The sequence below is a fragment of the Nyctereutes procyonoides genome, unplaced genomic scaffold (genome assembly GCF_905146905.1).
Source record: "Nyctereutes procyonoides isolate TBG_1078 unplaced genomic scaffold, NYPRO_anot_genome, whole genome shotgun sequence".
Classification (NCBI taxonomy): domain Eukaryota; kingdom Metazoa; phylum Chordata; class Mammalia; order Carnivora; family Canidae; genus Nyctereutes; species Nyctereutes procyonoides.
The window spans coordinates 15,227,150-15,246,259 of NW_026575033.1; the positions used below are offsets into that span (position 1 = coordinate 15,227,150).

General features: G+C 35.6%; 1 protein-coding gene across 2 annotated transcripts in view; it reads left to right on the forward strand.

Annotated features, from left to right (window-relative positions):
• The window catches only part of NBEA (neurobeachin), a 672,481-nt gene that overhangs the window by 612,196 nt on the left and 41,175 nt on the right, over positions 1 to 19,110 (forward strand). For both annotated transcript variants that reach the window (XM_055317362.1, XM_055317363.1), the window contains exon 48: positions 8,420 to 8,587. In XM_055317362.1, the coding sequence (XP_055173337.1) occupies positions 8,420 to 8,587 (168 nt within the window). The remainder of the gene's footprint in view (positions 1 to 8,419; positions 8,588 to 19,110) is intronic.

The window sequence follows — 19,110 nt, forward strand, 5'->3', positions numbered from 1 at the left end:
CATGGCAGGGATCTACTTCCCAAGGAAGCCATGGAGCTAGGGCAAAGAGCGTTGGGGGCACCTAGTAGAAGACTGAGCAGCAATGAGGCCAGGTCACATACGGCCTGAAAGGCCATGGTAAACACTTTGCATCTTGGCTCTGAGTGAAATAGAGAGTTGTCACAGTGCTTTGAGCAGAAGCAAGCCATGATCTTCCATTTTGAAGAGATCATTCTGGCTGCAGTGCTGGGAATGAACTGTTGAGGCACAGTGTAGTCAGGCATGAATCTGTTATTTGTGAGAGGTGACGGGGGCTTGGACCAGGGTGGTAGCAGTGAAGGTAGTAAGAAGCTAATCAATGAATAATACTCATCCATCAAAAAGAATGAAATTCTGCCATTTACAAAGATGTGGATGGAACTAGAGGGTATCATGCTAAGCACATTAAGACAGAAAGACAAATATCATATGATATTTCATTGATTTCATTCACGTGGAATTTAAGAAACAAAACAGATGAACATAGGGGAAGGGGAGGAAAAATAAAAGAAGATAAAAACAGAAAGGCAATACGTAAGAGATTCTTAACTCTAGGGAACACACTGGAGGTTGCTGGAAGGGAGGTGGGAGGGGGAATGAGGTAACTGGGTGATGGGCATGAAGGAGGGCACCTGATATGATGAGCACTGGATGTTATATGCAATTGATGAATCACTAAATTCTACCCCTGAAACTAATAATACATTATTATGTTAACAAAGTTGAACTTAAGTAATGTTTTTTTAAAGAGAGAAAAAATAATAAAGTTCCAACCAATAAACAGTCTTTCTCTGCTGCTTCCTAGCTGTAATCATTTTCCCTCCGATTTCTCTGTCTTATAGAGGCAAGTAAATGGTAGGGGAAGCATTTGTAGAGTGGTGATGGATAGAGCAGCAGAGATGCATCATTATATTTAGTAACTTCTGCTAGAAATGTAATAAGGACCTTTAGTGCCTATGGTCAGCTTAGAGTTGGAGGAGGAAAAGCCCAAGTTGACATGTTTCTCTTCTACTGGACTGTGATCTTTGTGAGGACACGGAATCCTTATTCATCTGAATATCCTCCAAGGCTAGTTTCTAGCATAGGGTGGATGGTCAGTACTTTGGAGCTTGAGAGAGATGAGAGTATTTTCACATTGTTTATTTGCATTTCAAGGGGACATACTAAAAAAAAAAACAAAAACGAAAACCAAGGGGACATACTCCTGGAGATGAGAGCTTTTGTCCTGTTTGTCATATTATCTCTGGGGCCTAGAGTAACTCTCTGGCACATAACAGATGTTCTGTATTGAATGAATGAGGGATGAATGAATGAGTGAATGAGGCTGTTTGAAATCCTCTTCTCCTAGATGTGTTTATATTTCACTTCCTTATTGTGGTCCTTAATTGTCACAAACTCAAAGAAGCCTTCTCTGACCACCTACTCCAAAATGGCAGTCCACTTCCCATCCATCCATACTCCTTAACTTTCTTTTCTACCTTTCTCTTTTCTTTAGCACTTACCACCTTCTGTATCTTACTATCTGGGGCTGTATCGATCTCCCCCCACTACAATGCTGAAAAGCAGGGATTTTGGTTTCTTTTATTTACTGCTCTAATCCTAAAATCTAGAATAGTGTCAGTGCATAGCAGATGGTCCGTCAATATTCACTGAGTACATGAGCTTCTTTCCCATTCCTGACATTTCTTGTTACCAACACATCTTTCCCATTGCTTAATTAATTAACCAATAATATTTATTAAATATTTAGTATCTAATACTAGGTTAGGAGCTATGAAAAATGGAAGAGGGCAGCCCGCGTGGCTCAGCGGTTTAGCACCACCTTCAGCCCAGGGTGTGATCCTGGAGACCCAGGGTCCAGCCCCACATCAGGCTCCCTGCATGGAGCCTGCTTCTCCCTCTGCCTGTGTCTCTGCCTCCTCCCTCTCTCTCTCTCTCTCTCTCTCTCTCTCTCTCTCTCTGTCTCTCTCTGTCTCTCATGAATAAATAAATAAAATCTTTAAAAAAAAGAAAAATGGAAGAGAAGCACTAGATATGTTCCCTATCTTAGAAACGTTTACATTCTAATTGAGGATACAGTATTGCAGGTTTGAAACAAGTGCTAATTGGTAATAACCCCATTTGTTTGTATAGCACTTCCCAGTTTATATACAAATCGATTTTCACAAGTAAATGTGTATACATTATCTTGCTCCATTAAATAGGAGGGTACTGATTTCAAGTGCCATAGAAATTCATAGAAGAATTCATAGAGTGTGACTGGAGAACTCAGGAAGCAAACATTGAACTTGAGTAAGAAGGATGGCTAAGACCTGAAAAAGAAGCAGGAGGATGAAATACTTTCAAATAAGGAGAAAGGAGCAACAGAGGCTCAAAGGTTGTACTGGCTGCTCTGTGCCTGGGCTGTGAATTGTCTGCGCTACTTGGAGCCAAGGATGTATATCCTGAAGTCCGAGGAACTAGTGGGGTAGGGTGGGGTCAAGGTTTGTAAAAGGCCTTAGGAGTCAGGTAAAGTTTACCCTAATGTGTTTTGCTGAGAAGAACCCTCAAAGATGTCAACTAGATGATGACAATAGGAGCATGATGGTTTCAGAAGTCTGTCCCCCCGGAGCAGGATGCGTGCAAGATGGGTTGGATTAGAGAAAGAGGTTGAGGTCTATTGCAGTTGCCCATGTGGAAAGCAATAAGAGCTAAGACCAGAGTGAGGCCAGTGGGAACGGAGTTATATTCCTTTATTATACATCCAGTAAGCAATCAAGGAATAGAATAATTTAAGCTCCCTACAGAAGAAGGAACGCTATGATTTCTGATGGTCTACTTGACTGTATGCAACTCTCTTCAGAGAATTTTTTCAATATCAGAAGCAGATTTTTGAGGCAATAGGAGAAAAGGCTTGGAAATATTCTTACTCTAGTCAAGAAGAGGAGATGGAAATTCAGTATTCTTAAATAAAAAGATTTCAGGAGAAATAAATATTTTTTCCTCAGAGTTAATTCCACTAGCCTGGTTTCCTTTTTCATAAGTTCAGCGATGCTTTGTCCTAAACCTGCTGGAGAAAGAATTCTCTAGCATCTAATGCCCATGGGACAATATGGAAATTAGAATTAGGTAACTATTATCCATCTAAGAGATATCCTCTCTGGTTTAAATCTCACTCTTTATTTCCTTCCTCCCAGATCCCCAGGGTAGAATTATGGATTGGGAATTGGTTTACCTAGGCTTAACGCAATTGCTTCTACTTTTAGATATGGAAGTAGAGGATAAAGAGAGCTATTAAGACCATTATAACCCTAATAGCTTAGGAATCAAGTATTTCCTGATATTTTTCCATTGTAAGTATTTGCAATAAAATCTTGTTTCAAAAAAAAAAATCTTGTTTCAGAGTCCAAAATGGGATTGCATAAGAAAACATAGTTCTGTAAAGAACAAATAAGCAGGTAGCATGTATTTAGTAACAGATTGATACTATTTAGAGTACAGTTCAGTCTCAGTGTCAGGCTTTAGCTTTACATAGGTCATTATGCTTCCATGATGGGATATCTAAAATTCAATTATCAGGTATACATTTGATTCAAAACCAGGACTGGCTTTTATATGTTCTAAGTGGATTTTCTTTTCTCTCTGCACAGTGACTAGCAAGACAGACAATCCATGAGACATTCATTATCTGTTGAATCTGCTCCCTTACTGTTTCTTTGTCATTTAATTTTATGACCCCTCCCAAAAAATCCTGAGGCAAAATTATTTAAACAATTAATTATTAATTGATCCACTCTGCTGTCATACAGAATAGGATAGAATAAATAACTATTGACTTAGAGATTTTTTCAATTGAATTAAAGTTTGTTATAAACAAATTTTTTAAACTGAGATGAAATAAATCCTGAGAAAAATATATAAAATGTTGAAATTGAGACAAAAGAAATAGAGACTTAAAAGCCTTAAAGAAATTTAAATGGTGTAAAATCTTCCATCTCCAAGTTATCTAAGGCCATATTCTCAAATTTTCAAGAGATAATAAAGTCATTTCTTAGGAAGTGGTGGGAGAAAACATGGCAAGCCATCCATGAGGCTAATGTGATCTTGATTCCAAAAGTTGTTAAAGGGAGAAAAAAGGATAAAGAAATAGGGCCATTACATGTATAGGTATAAATACAAAAATTCTAAGTAAAATATTTAACAACCCATATAATTATATATGTAAATTAATATTGATTAATATTGATGTAGCACACATATACACACTCATAATCATTTAAGATTAGAAAAAAGACAGATGCTTCATATCATGACACTATTGTTTAATGTCATCATCAAAGTTGAGAACAATTCTATAAAGAAAAAATAAAGAAGTTACAGTTATAACTAATAAGACTTGCCAGAAGCAAAATCAGCTTGAAGAAATCTGTGTATTTTTTTTTACATCATCAGTAACCATATTAATGGAAACATAATTTTGGAAATGTTATAATTGCAACAAAACTTACAGACAGGGTATTAACCAAGATTTCTCACATCCTTTATAGAGAAAATATTAATTTTTAACTCTAATAAAATACATACAGAAAATCAATATAAGTAAAGAGATATTCTGGGACTCTGGATGGGAAAACTTAATATCAATTTTCCCAAATAAATCCAAAAATGTATTGAACCCCAATCACAATTATTTTGATGTATCTATGTACATTTATTGTAAAAGTTATAGGGAAGAATAAGGATCAGAAATAGCTGCAGTGACTGAAAAACAAGAATACATCCACCATATATAAAGATATATGAGAAATAAAGATAATTAGGGTAAATTAGGGTAACAAATGAAATAAAAAGAGTGGAAACACCTGGAGACTCACACATATCCAGATGGATGAATGGATGGATAGATGGATGGATTATGAATAGATAGATAGATAGGTAGATAGATAGATAGATAGATAGAGAAAAGGGAAAGGAAAGGAGGAAACAGGGAATAAAGACAAAAAGAAAGAGGGACCTTGCAGCCCTTTTATTAGTTCTAATATGTTGTTTGCTGATTGTATTGTTTTTTCTAGGTAGATTATCATATCTGTAAACACTAGCAATTTCATATCTTTGTTTCAGATATACACACACTAAAGGTGGCATCATATACCATTGAGGAACGTTGTATTTGTTTAATAGATGGTATTGGAAAAATCGACTATATAAACAAAAACAATACTAAATCCCTATTTAATACCACTTACACAAGTAAAAGTAGACTCTAGATGGATTAAAGATCAATATATGAAAAGTAAAGCCATAAATATAAACCTAATACATCAAAATTATAGAAAGTCATCATTGTAATTTCAAAACAAAATCCCAAGAGTATAAAAAATAAAGAGAAAAAATATCTGATTCGCTCAAAATTAGGAATTTCTGTTCAACAAAGAACAACATGGATAAAAAGTTCATAGACACATGACATTTGGAAGAATGCATTTGCAATGTTTAAAACCAACAAGGAACTATTACCTAAAACATTCAAAGAACTTTTGCAAAGTAACAGAATAAAGACAGGATGTAAACAAGAAATTTACAGAGGAGGAAACCCAAAAGGCCGTATTTTAAAAGATGTCAAATTCCTTATTAATCAGAGGAAGACAAATTAAAACAATGAGGTATTGTTTCATACCTATTACACTGGCTAAATTAGAAACCTGGGTAATACTAAGAGTTGATGAGGATGTGAACACATAGAACCCTATGCACTGCTGGAGGGAGTAGAGACAGGGGCAGCCATCCTGAAGAGCATCTGGGCACTAATTACTGCTGAGTCATTGTTTGTACACATCCACTACAGTGACACAGCAGTCCTACTCCAGATTATAAATCCCAAAGAAATTCTCACAAAGATCCAAAAAGAGATTCAAGAGAAGACACTTATCACAGCATTCTGTCATAGGGAGTTAGAGGCAGTCTAGAGCTCACTGCTGGGGGCAGTTCTGTGTGGTTAGTAGAAGCAATGGACTTCCTATACACACAGCGACGTAGGCTGATCTTCAAAAGCAATACTAGGTGGAAAAAGTAAGAAACTAAATGAAATCTATAACTATACCATTTTTATGAATCAAAAATACACAAATAATGAGTGATGTTTTATAAAAACAGATGAAAACAAAAGGAGAAACATCAACCACATTATAGATGTTGCCTCTGGTAGGGGAGGGAAATGAAAGTAGAGGATGGAGATAAAGATAACAAATCCATTTTTAAATTCAAATTAGTCAAAAATCATGATTCCCTCCATCTCTCACACCTGCATTAGGCATTTTATTCAATAATCATTTCACTCTAACAGAGTAATAGTAAATTTCATCAATCCTTTCCAAATATGTGTAGTGATATCAGTAAGATTTATTTGAAATGATTGCTGCTTAACTGATTATGTGATGATGTTGGTAAAATCCTCCTTTATTTTTTTAAAGATTTATTTATTTATTTTAGAAAAGGGAGAGAGGGAGCAAAAGCATTCTTGCACAAATAGGGGGAGGGGCAAAGGAATAGAATCTTCAAGCAGACTCCGCTTCAGCAGGGAGCATCTCCCAGGGCTGGAACCCAGGACCCATGTGATCATGCCCTGAACTGAAACCAAACTTACTGAGCCCCACTTACTGAGCCACCAGGCACCCCTATAAATCTTTATGTAATATATCTGATTTCGCTACTATTTTGAATTCCCATGAATACATTTGGACGGTAGGTACTCCATAATCTTTTGGTTTTTATCCCTTACTGTACAAGGCACTGAAAACTATTAAATAACTAGGCTGACTTTTTTATTTATTAACTAGTTACACTGCACTTACAGAATCATTTATACACATCGACCAAACCAACATTATTGACATAACCAATACAGAATTTTTAATCTCCTTCCCTGTATTCTGATCTGAACTATTATGTCAATACCACTAAGATACAGAATATATAAATTCTTTTTCATTTTGGTACAGAAACTATCCTTTAATAAAGTCTAATTGTTTATATTTCTGAATGAGAAACAGTCACAATAATTGGTATAAGTAAAATACCAAAACTTTTGAAAGAAAGAAATTAAGAAGATGTTGAGGGGAATAAAATAACTAGTAAAATGTGATCACAGGAAAAGTTAAAAAGTATTCAGATATTTTATAGATTAAAAAAATTAAATGGAATTCTCGGAGAGCTAATTTGAGAATTATTTATTAATTAAGTGAATTCCAAATTGGTGTCAACACCTTAGAAATCAGGGTCATGAAGTCAGAGAATGACTTCATTCACGTATCTAGTTACAGCTGTAATTTAGAAAATTGTTTAATATGGCTACACTTAGTTGAAATTTAAGAAGCTAGGTCTACAGCTTTTGTTCATGTTGCTGAAATCAGTGTGCTCTTAAAATCAATAAGAAATTGATGACAAGTGGATATGGTAAGTGAGAGGCATAGAGAACCATACAGTGATTGGCACTGCTCATGTCAGGTATGAACAGAACCCTGTGCCTACAAGTCAGGATACCTCCAGGAAGCTTATGATGGCTTCTTAGGAAATGAAAAGGCCTTTTTTTTTTTTCTCTTCTCTTTATGAAAGCTTAGTAAGCTCATTGACTATTAGTAATTTGCATTCATTTCCTACTAGCTAGCAAACATCTAAAATTGCCCAGTGATTCCTAGACTATATAAAAGCAAGAATTCATTTGTAGCCAAAGGAAGGCATCCCCTTTTAGTAGTGTTAGAGGCAAATTTGAAGATGTGAGGCAGGAAAATAAGCATATATCAAAGTTTCTAGTGAAATGGTTTCGTTTTAAACTAATGTTTAAAAATGAGAAATGAAGGGGCACCTGGATGGCTCAGTCAGTTAAGCATCTGCTTGGGCTCGGGTCATGATCTCAGGGTTCTGGGGTCCAGCCCTACATGGGGCTCCCTGCTCAGCAGGGAGTCTGCTTCTCCCTCTTCCTCTGTGCCTTCTCCCGCTCATGCTCGCTCTCTCTCTCTCTCTCTCTCTCTCTCTCAAAGAAACAGATAAAATCTTTTATAAGAAATAGAAAAATGAAATTTTTGTAAAATTAAGACAGGTACTTCAAATTATTTTTCTTTTAAACGTGTTTTTTTTTAAGAAATCTATTTAATTTTTAAAAACATATGCCATACATAATGGAGCCACAAGAAAGCTAAGCATTTTAGAGCGAGTAAATTTTCATTCAGGCCTGTGTTTTTAATAAAGTCTAATTGTTTTATTATTTTGCCATTTCTAGGAACAAGATATCTAATATGTAGATTAAAAATATAGTAATGCAAAGAGCATAATATTTGTACTTCTTTGTATAGAATATTTCAAAGTAAGAAAAAGAGAGATTTGCTAAGTTTGTATGGTCTCTTATTTCTTTTTTAACTCCTTGCAGGCCCTGGAAAGTGAATTTGTTTCTTGCCAACTGCATCAGTGGATTGACCTTATATTTGGCTACAAACAGCGAGGACCAGAAGCAGTCCGTGCTCTGAATGTTTTTCATTACTTAACCTATGAGGGCTCTGTCAACCTGGATAGTATCACTGATCCTGTGCTCAGGGAGGTAGGTGTTAAGTCCCATATTATTCCAAAAATTTCTGTCATCTCTGAGACACAAATTTGGCTTTCCATCACTTTCTGTATAAATTTCTTTTCAGCATAAATTTTTATAAAACATGAATCTCAGGTTTTTAACAAATGTTGGAAAATGAATGTTATATCTCAAAACCAAGTAATGAAACCACTGTGTTCTTTTTTGAATTGTACACACAGATAATGTACTTCAGTATCCTTCGTTTACTTGTTTTATTTCAGCATCTTCATTAAAATGCTTAATGCCCTATGTGTGTTATTAATGAAAAGCTAGTTGAATATTTGAATAAGAATCATTCACATTAAAATAAGCTGCCAGTATGTATTTTCTTAATAAATGCAAAATTACAGACTTCTAGACAGAATGCTCAAAAAATGCATTGATAAAATAGATGAGGGTAGAGTATTTTTATTCCTGTACATTCTTATCCTGAAAGTTTATAGTTAGCAGTTGGGAATTATGTGCTCTAGTATGTGCATAAGTATTTTTAGTGAAAGTATTCATATAAAATATTATTTAAATCACCTCCACACTGCACAAAATGACTTCAGATAGGTGAAAGAGTAAAGGAGCAACAGCTGCTGGGTGAGCATTGCTGCCAGGAAGCCACATCCCAGCCTCCATTCCGCCCAATAGTGGCCATCTGCTGTGTGCAAAACAAGCAATCATGGCTACATTTCCCATCAGTGGAATGCTTGTTTTATTTTTTTTACTTTTAATTTTAGAGGTGGAAAACTTGTAGATTTGGGAAATAGAGCTCTCTAAGAAAAATTTGCTTCCATAAAGTTACTTCTTACATACCTCTACCAAAACTGGCTCCATTTGTATGGCTTCAAGCAGGGAAGAAGAGAGGGAAGAGGCTCGTGATTTGTGCTCTTGGACCCTTAGGGCTAAATATTCAGAGAACACATTGTAAAAATGTTATTAGGTACAGGGTTATATCACATTGTATGTGGGAAGAAATGAATTAGTGCTTGAAGGTGGGAGAAGGGAATAAAGACAGAGAATGAATGAGTGAGAGAAGCCAGATATTAGGAAATTCTGTGGTGAAAGAAGGGGATTTTCTCAGCAAACCATTATACTCCCCTGATTTCTTACTCCCTGTAATCAAATTATTTTATAGGAGGTAATTCTGAGCTTACTTATTTTTTCACATTACATCTTTGCCCAGTTCTGTAAACACCTTAAAAATTATATTTTTCTTTTAGAACCAATACCTGTAGAATCAGAAAAATATAATTGGAGTAGTGTATCCTTTTATTCCAAGACCATCTCCAAGTTGATTTTTTATTTTTAAATGCCATAAACCTTTTTCCTCCTGAATTATCTTATCATACATTTTATCCATTATAGAGGTCTGTCCAAGTTAATCCTGTCGGGCAAAATAAACTATTTTAAGCATAGTGAATGTAACAAAAGTGCATGACAGCATTAAAATTGACAGAAAAATAGCAGATTTTTCATTTTTAAATGAGAGTAAAAAAAAGAGTAAGTAAAATGATAAGTGGGAATAAAAAATGGAATTAGAATTGTAACTTTCTTTATGTGGATATAGTATTTATTATTTGAATTCTATAAAAATACCAGCTTCTATTAAAAAATCACACTGTTGCTTTGGACAGTATGTGTGTGGCGGGACTATGTATGGGCCTTAATCATCAAATTATAGGACTTTCCCGACCCAAAAACTCTGACATCAGTTCTCAAGAATACTTGCTAAGGGAGCACATACCTAGAACACTGTTACCTTCCTTCCCCCAGCCCGCAGAGGCCCAACCATACACCAGCAGAGAGAGAGAAATTTGCTCTGACCCTGTGGACCTGCATCCACTCAAGACTGCTCAGGAAGATACTTTATCTCCTTAAGACCACTAAGGGAACTGCTTATTATGTCGTAGCCATAGCAGATTAATGATATCAAGGGCTATGAGTTAGCTGTTCTTCTCCTCACTCCCCACCCCTATCTCCTCTATTCCACAAAACCTAATATAATCCCAAAAATGTACTACAGTATCGTTTAAGAACCTGCAACAGATGAGAACCCCCCTAAAATCTGTGAGCTCTTTGTGAACTAATGCTGGCCAAGACACTTGATCTCCCTCTTCAATTGCTGTCTTCACAAAGGAGGAATAATACATGACAATGTTTGCCAACCTGAAAAGCGCTTAGCATCTATGGTCACCCAAAGAACTCTGTAGCTAAGGGGAATGAAGTGCAGTATATTCCTTATTTGGTAGCCATTTATATCCCCTTACATATACATTTCCCTTGTGAGGAGGGCCCTCTGGGAGGCACCACATCTTTTATGAAAACATCAATGTTGAAATCCCAGCAGTCTGTACCATGATACCATGCCTTGAGAAAGTTAATACCTACTTAAATGGTTGGACATAAACTCTTGGGAAAGGCAGTGTTCAAAACATTAACCATCTTACCAGTTTGGTGCATTTCTTTTATTCGATAACATTTGTCTTTGTATTTTTTAAATACTACATTACATTTCACATAAATAAAACCAAAGGAAGGCTGTGGTTATCTTATACTAAAGTCCAACTGGCCTAAGGGAGATAATTTTTTTGATGCTTAAATTAAACATGGATTTAGGGGATGCCTGGGTGGCTTCACGGTTTAGCGCCTGCTTTCTGCCCAGGGCATGATCCTGGAGACCTGGGATCGAGTCCCGCATCGGACTCCCTGCAGGGAGCCTGCTTCTCCCTCTGCCTGTGTTGTGTCTCTGCCTCTCTCTCTCTCTCTGTCTCTCATGAATAAATAAAATATTTTTTTTAATTTTTTAAAAAAATAAACACTGATTTAAACAATAAATATTTAATATATGAATATTGATATATATCCCTTTAAAAAATATATATATATATATATAAACACAACACATATCCCACAATCTGCCTATAACTTTGAATTTTGAAAGTTAGTGCTAAAATTTGAGAAATGGCTTAAGGTTATTGATTCATTCTTCCTTGACAGGTGAAATCATGAAGCAGCACTAACCACAGCAATTATGGCATTAAAATGTCAAGAAATTAGAGGTCAGAATAACAGATAATTTTCTTCTCTATGTCAGATTTAAAATTGACATTCTTTGACAGCTTAGGATCTTTGCCTGAGAAAAATATGACAGCTTAACTTATTTTATACTTGTAAAGCAGTAACTGATAATAAACTTTATCATGACAGCCTCTGGGCAGAAACATGACAGAACAGTTCTGGTACAAAGCTCTTCTTAATATGTAAACACTAGATCTGTTGGATATTAGATATTATTTAAATTGTCTTAAGTCTTGGCTTATATCATAATCTTCTAGACACATTATTTCATAGATGAGCTCAACTGACTATTTGAACAGTAATTTTAAGCCTAGTAATGAATATTCTTTCTTACCATTTTTACATATTAATAAAAATGATGTGATTTGCTTTGTTTTTTTACTTACCAAATGATGGCTGAGAAACTCCATCCTCTGACCTGCTGAGGAAATAGAATATTCTAGTTGGTAATTATCTGGTCCCATGGTATTCTAACTCCTGTCCACTCAAGTGTAGTTCATAGTCCAACAGTATCCCCATCACCTGGGAACTTGTGAGAACTTCAGATTCTCAGGCCTTCCCAACTTACTAAATCAGAACATGCACTTAAGGAGATTCCCAGTGACTTGTCTGAGCCATTGAAGTTTAAGAAGCACTGTCTACTAAAGGCATATAAAAGATCTGGAAAGCTTTTCTCCAATTCCTGTAAAGGTAGAGAGAATTGTGTGATGAACTGCCATGTACCTCTCACCTAGTCTCAGATTTTTAACTCTAATTTCTACTATATCCCCAACCCCTCAACTCTTTTCAAACACACCTACCCTATTCATCTAACCCTGTCTAACTCCCTATCCACTGTCCCATTTCCCATCCCATGGGCATCTCAGGACATCCAGGCTTTAGAGTTCATTTTGAACTCAATAAACCAAGCAGGTTTATTTTGAAAAACAAAAACGGAAAAAAAAAAAAAAGAAAAACAAAAACGGAAACCTTTCCAGGCATTTCACATACATCCCCATACATTAACCATACATTAATGGTTAAAAACCATTAATCTAGGCTCTTATTAAATGATTTTTTCCAAAGACACAGTCTATGTACCATCCAAGTCAGATTTAGGTGAGGTCTTCTGGTTCTCAGTCAGGGTTACTTTAGTCTCATTACATTCTAGGAATTTATAAAGAACAGTATTTACTAATACTTACTAGTTTTAGGGATGACATTCTTCTTACTTTCAAAATGATTCTTAAAAATGAGGGACACCTGATGTGTATTCTAATTTAACTTGTAAGGTTTTTCTGTTTTGCTTGTACTTTTGAATTTCTTAAAACTCTTGACTCTGTAAAACTTCCAGGAATTATACAGGAAATTTTAAGACGGCTCTGAGAAATCTTTCTCAGTGCAGTGTCTGGGTGACTCAGTTGGTTAAGCGTCTGACTCTTGATTTCAGCTCAGGTCATGATCACAGGGTTGTATGATCCAGGCACGTGTCAGGCTCAGCGCTGGTTGTGGAGTCTGGTTAAGATTCTCTCTCTCTTTCTGACCCTCCACTCACTTGCACTCTTTCTCAAAAGAAAAAAAGAAATCTTTCTCAGCCATTTTGTTCATTGTTTATTCTAACCACTTCCCAGGTAAACACTAATCTTTATCAGTCTTCAAGAGTTCCAAAGGCACTGGGGGATTATGCCATAGCCAATAGTTGGTTAGTAGAGATTACAAATTAAATGTCACAGATTTTTTTCTTTACTGTACTCTTATAATGAGTGAAAAACATTTCATTCTAAAACTGTTCTGAAATTGATCACTCTTAGAATCATGGATATAATTACTCAAACCTGTCTGCCTTAGAGTATGATTATATGGCATGCAGTAGGCAATAAAAGATGATAGAAAGTTGGGAACCAGATAATAGGTTTTATCATAGCCAGTCATTACAATTTGAGTAATATTAAGTGAATCACTTAACTTTTATATTCCCTGGTACATAAAATGATAACAATTGATACCTAACTCATAGGTCTGATTTGAGAAACATGTGATAAAAGATGGGAAGGTACTTTGTAAACCATAAAGCAGTCCACAGACATTGGTTATTATTATCGAAGAGCATAATTAAATGAAGTATCTTGGAAGAACTTTTGTTTTAATAATTCATTTCTCTATATCACATGTACATATGATGTATACACATACCATATGTACATCATATGTATAGTCAACACTGCCAAACTGAAAAAGGACTTAAACGATTTCTCTTCCGCAGTGAGAGGTATAAACACAAGCCTAACATAAAAGGCTGTTTTTCTGTGCAAACTATTAGAACATTTGGGCCATGCAATATTTATTTATTTGTGCATTTATACACATTCATCTATGCTGGAAATATTAAAACAGTAAATACTAAATTATAATACTGCAAAAGTGTAGTATTTTTTTAAAAACATTTTATTTATCCATGAGAGACACAGAGAGAGGCAGAGACATAGACAGAGGGAGAAGCATGCTCCCCATGGGGAGCCCAGTGTGGCACTCAATCTCAGGACCCCAGGATCTCACCCTGAGGTGAAGGCAGCCGCTCAACTACTGAGCCATCCAGGCATCACCAAAAGTGTGGTATTTGTAGTCTGATTTTTTTTTACTAATATTTCTTGGTCTTCTTAGATTATATTTTCTTCACTTATCTCTTTCTTTGATATGACAGGGATACCAAAACATTTCTTTGGATCTGCTATAGTGAGAATATGCCCAAAAGAAGTAGAATAAATTCCTTCAGTTTTCACTTTATTTATTTATTTATTTTTTTTTTTTTGCTGAACCATTCCTGCTACTACAGAAACCTGACATGATAAGGCTGTCAAGAACCAACAAGACAGATGTGTCTTTATCCAAAACAGCTGCAATGCTGGCTTTCCTAAAAGATGAACTCATAAAATTTATAAGGAAAAAATTAACCCACTTTTCCTCCTGATGGTGTAAATGAAGGTATTTGTAGTGACGGCAATGATGGCCTTTGGTCATTGCTTATTCTTTCTGTGAGTTTATTATCCCTTGTCTTTTCCTTCCCCCATTTCTGACTCATTTCTTCTATCTGACAAGACATACCAACGCCCCACTTGTGGATTGCTTGAGTAGGTTGTAGCACACTGTTGTCCATTTACAAGGGCCATGATGCCTAATTGTCTTCATATGGGAAATGTTCAGGGTTTTTCTCCTGGGCATTTATTCTGAGACATGAATTGCAACAAATGATCAACAAAATGGCTGATAAAGATTTCTTAAAACCATTTTAACATTTAAAATGTTAGCAAATTCAAAAGCTGAATTAAAATTGAAAGGAAAATAATAAAAGAGAAAGAAAACCCCTACATTTGAAATTATGGGAGTGGAAACACACATTAGGTTTTCTTTTAAGCTTAAAGAATCATTTGGGGAGCAAGAAGAATATTATGATCCCTAAAACTAACAAGAGTATAGATTCAGCTGTGTCTGTGATGTGTTCCTCATCCCCAGCGATAAGGCTTGCATTGCAAAGAATCAGTGAATAAAGTTTCTATATAGAAATTAGTATCAAGAAAATTAATGACACACATTTAATTTTGATTAGTGAATAAATCTTTAATTTAGGTTTATCTTTTCTCCCTATAATTACTGCAGTCCTTAGCTGGTCCATGGTCATCAATCGTCCACTAGAAAAGCATAAATAATGCAGCTAGTCAAAGTGGAATGTGTGTCATTTATGTGAGATGTGTTTTTTCTCATCTTTGTGTTATTTTTATTGCATACTGTTGAGAAGTGCTAATTATTGATTTTCAGAAATTAACAGCACATGCTTTCACAAGCCTCCAAAGTCATATTTTACACAAGGAAGAAGGGTGAAAATTGCAGCCTGCTGTTTGTAGTAGAAATAGCTAGAAGGGATTTCCTTATCTTCTGTTAACATAGATTTCAGTTATATTACACAGTTGTTACCTTAGCATAAATTAACAATTATTCAAAACATATTGCATGCTTCAAGTTGTTGAAGTAGATATTACTCAATCTAAATACCTAAGCATTTCAGTTAGATGTGAAGAGCTCATTTTTAAAGGTTTTAAACATATTGATAATGAACCTATTTAAAGCCATTTGAAATCTCAATATAGTATATCTAGATTACTGTTTCCCATTTATGTCAAAATCAAAGAAGAGCACTTTGTTCTGCCAAATACATGCAATACTATTTTTAATTTGAATTTAGCCTAATAAAAGTGTATGATTTCTTTTTTGTAATGTTTATACCACCACCTGATAAACCTTTGTCTTGATGTCATTCCATTTCCAAGCAAATCTTTTCAGCTTTTGTTATTTTCATTATTTTCTTTCCAAGATCAGACACTCCAAGTGAACTTATTTTGTATGGTGATAAAAGGTCATCACCAATACTACTACTTGTCTCTCGTTCCTCCTCCACCACCACCTTCCCCCAACTTCATGGCCTGAATCAATGAGCATAGAGTTTGTTTTATATAAACTTATTCAACCAGGAAGAATTTGGCAGGGACATTGTACTGATTCTTCTCACATTTCATTAAGCATTTCTGGGTTGACTCCTTTACCTACGTGCTATGTAATAATCAACCCAAAGTGAGCAAAGAACAAAAAACCTGAAGAGTTCTTAAGACATCATCTGCTAGGGCACCTAGGTGGCTCAATTGGTTAAGTGGCTGACTCTTGGTTTTGGCACAGGTCATGATCTTAGGATCCTGAGACTGAGCCCCACCTCAGGTTCATGGAGTCTGCTTGAAATCCTCTCCCTCTCCCCCTGCTTGTGCTCACTCACTCTCTCTCTCAAAATAAATAAATGTATATTTTTTAAGAGATCATCTGCTAAAACTCTTGCTTCCAGGTAGTTAATCCAGAAAATAGTGTTTTGGTTCTCTTCTTGAGGATTTATGAGCATAGATTGCAAAGAGTCTCTGTGGCCTCCCCCTCAAAAGGCTTATGATAATATTTATTCCCAAAATATTTTAAATCTTCAATAAAAATGTCTCTTACTTGTATATAATCATATTTTGGTCAGTCTTGAGAATGAAGCAAAAATTAACCATCATTTCTCTTATATACCTAAATATCAATTCTGTTTATATCTGTCACAGCACATTACCCTCTCAAAGGAATAATGAAGGCTCCAGAAAAGATATACAAATGGCCGACAAGCACATGGAAAGATTCTTAACATCACTAGTTGTTAAGGAAATGCAAATCAAAACCACAATTGTATACCACCTCACACCTGTTAGGTTACCTACTATCAATCCAACAAACAGAAAATAGCAAGTGTTGATGAGGATGTGGAGAAATTAGAAGCCTTATGTGCTGTGGTGGGAATGCAGAGTGTCTTCTCTGCTAGGTAGATATGGGAAGACAGGATGGAGGTCCTTGAAAAATTAAAAAGACTGCCATATGATCTAGCAGTTCTACTTTGGTAGATTTCAAAATAATTAAAGGGAAGATTTTGAAGAAATATTTGTGCACCCATGCTCATAGCAGCATTATTCACAATACGCAAAGGGTAGAAGCAACCCGTGTCCATCAGCAGATTAGTGGATCCATAAAATGTGGTACATGCACATGTACATGCCATAGAATATTATGCAGCATTCAGAAGGAAAGAACTTCTGGCATTTGCTACAACAAAAATAAACCTTGAGGACATTATGCTAAGTGAAATAAGCCAGTCAGAAAACAAATACTATATGATTCCACTTATATGAGGTACCTGGAATAGTCAAAACCATAGGGACAGAAAGTAGAAGGTTGATTTCCAGAGGATGGGGAGAATAAGTAAATGGGGAGCTGTTAATGGGTACAGAGTTTCAGTTTTGCAAGATTAAAAAGAGTTGTAGAGACTGGTCGTAGAACATTATAAATGTACATAACACTCCTGAACTGTACACTTGGAAAATTGTTAAGGTGGTAAATTTATGTTCTCTGTACACAATTTTTTAACAATGTGATTGGTAATAGGACGTTTAATAATGATCCTCTTTACAAAGATATGGGCAGGATAAAGTGGATGAACAAGGGAAAGTGAAGCATCTGCGGATTAAGATCTAGGTACCACCCCAAGGCCTACACAGAGAAGGGGCCATTACTGGAAACTGCCAGGATAAGTAACCCTGGGAAAGCAGTCACCCAACAGGAGCCATGGCCTTAGATAGAAGACTGCAGCACAGCCACTGCTGACCTGGGACCTGGCAGGGAAGGATCATACAATAAGTCTTATCTCCCTTTCCCATCTCCTGTCCTGAGCTCTCATTGGCCGAAAGAGTGGGAAGGTAGAGAACAAGAGAGTACCAGTGATGCAGTCTCTGGAGGCCAGTACCCCCAGGGGACAAGGAAGATGATCCAGCTCACTCTGTATTCCCCCTGAGTTAGTCACGACTTTAGGCAAATTTATTGAAGACATCCAGGGTAGAACAGCCACCACCTGCCACATTAAAATGCATGTAATTTTCCCACCTGGGTTGACTTATATTTATTTTTAAATATAAAAATTAAGTGAGCCTGCCACCAGTGGCCCTGACCTAATGTGAAGAAAAACTGTTGTGGACAGAGCAGTTTTTCTCCAAAGGACACGGTGCTTGCTTTTCACATTAACTGTTCGCATTTATTTGTTAAGTCAGATATGGAATGTCATCATTATAACTCATCAGTCCGAGGAGGAAATCAGAGTCAGCAAGAGGATAATTCTCCTTTTTATTTTTTTTTTTTAGCTTTATACTAAAAGAATAAAACCAAGCACTGAGGCAGGCAAATGAACAAATCAAAATCCTCTCCCTCAATATGGTCTAACATAGTCTGATAGTTACAACAAATGTGGTTCTTTTTTACTTGAGTTATTAAGTATTTGCTTGAATATTCTAATAATTCTGCTCATATAGACTTAGCCTTAATGCAGCTGACTGTTAAGAGGAAACATGTTTGTTCTTCTATTGTGTAGTTTCTATGAAAAACTAGAAGCAGTTGAATATAAAATAGCATTTTAATTTTTTATATAGTTTAATGTTTGTAAAGCAAGAAATAAAATGCAGATATTTTTCTTGATTTATTTTGCTCCTGTTTTTCTAGCATTAAAAAGTAATGCTTTATATGATCTTGTTTTATTATAACAATAAAACAAAAGCAAAAGCATATCAGTTAAAATACAGTCTGCTATTAAGTAATCTTTTATCATTTCAGACTTCTCAAAATTCCACTTTTTTTTTCTATTTGGTATAGAATTGGTAGAATTGGAGGTAGAACAGAAAGATGATATAAATCACATATATATTTTTAATTGTTGAAATTGTATTTTCTGGTAAAAAAAAATACCCACTTTCAAGCATTAAAATCATACTAAGTATGAGCTATAAAATAAGATAATACTATCCTAAGGAAATTTTGAGGAAATCCTTTTCTGTGTTCCC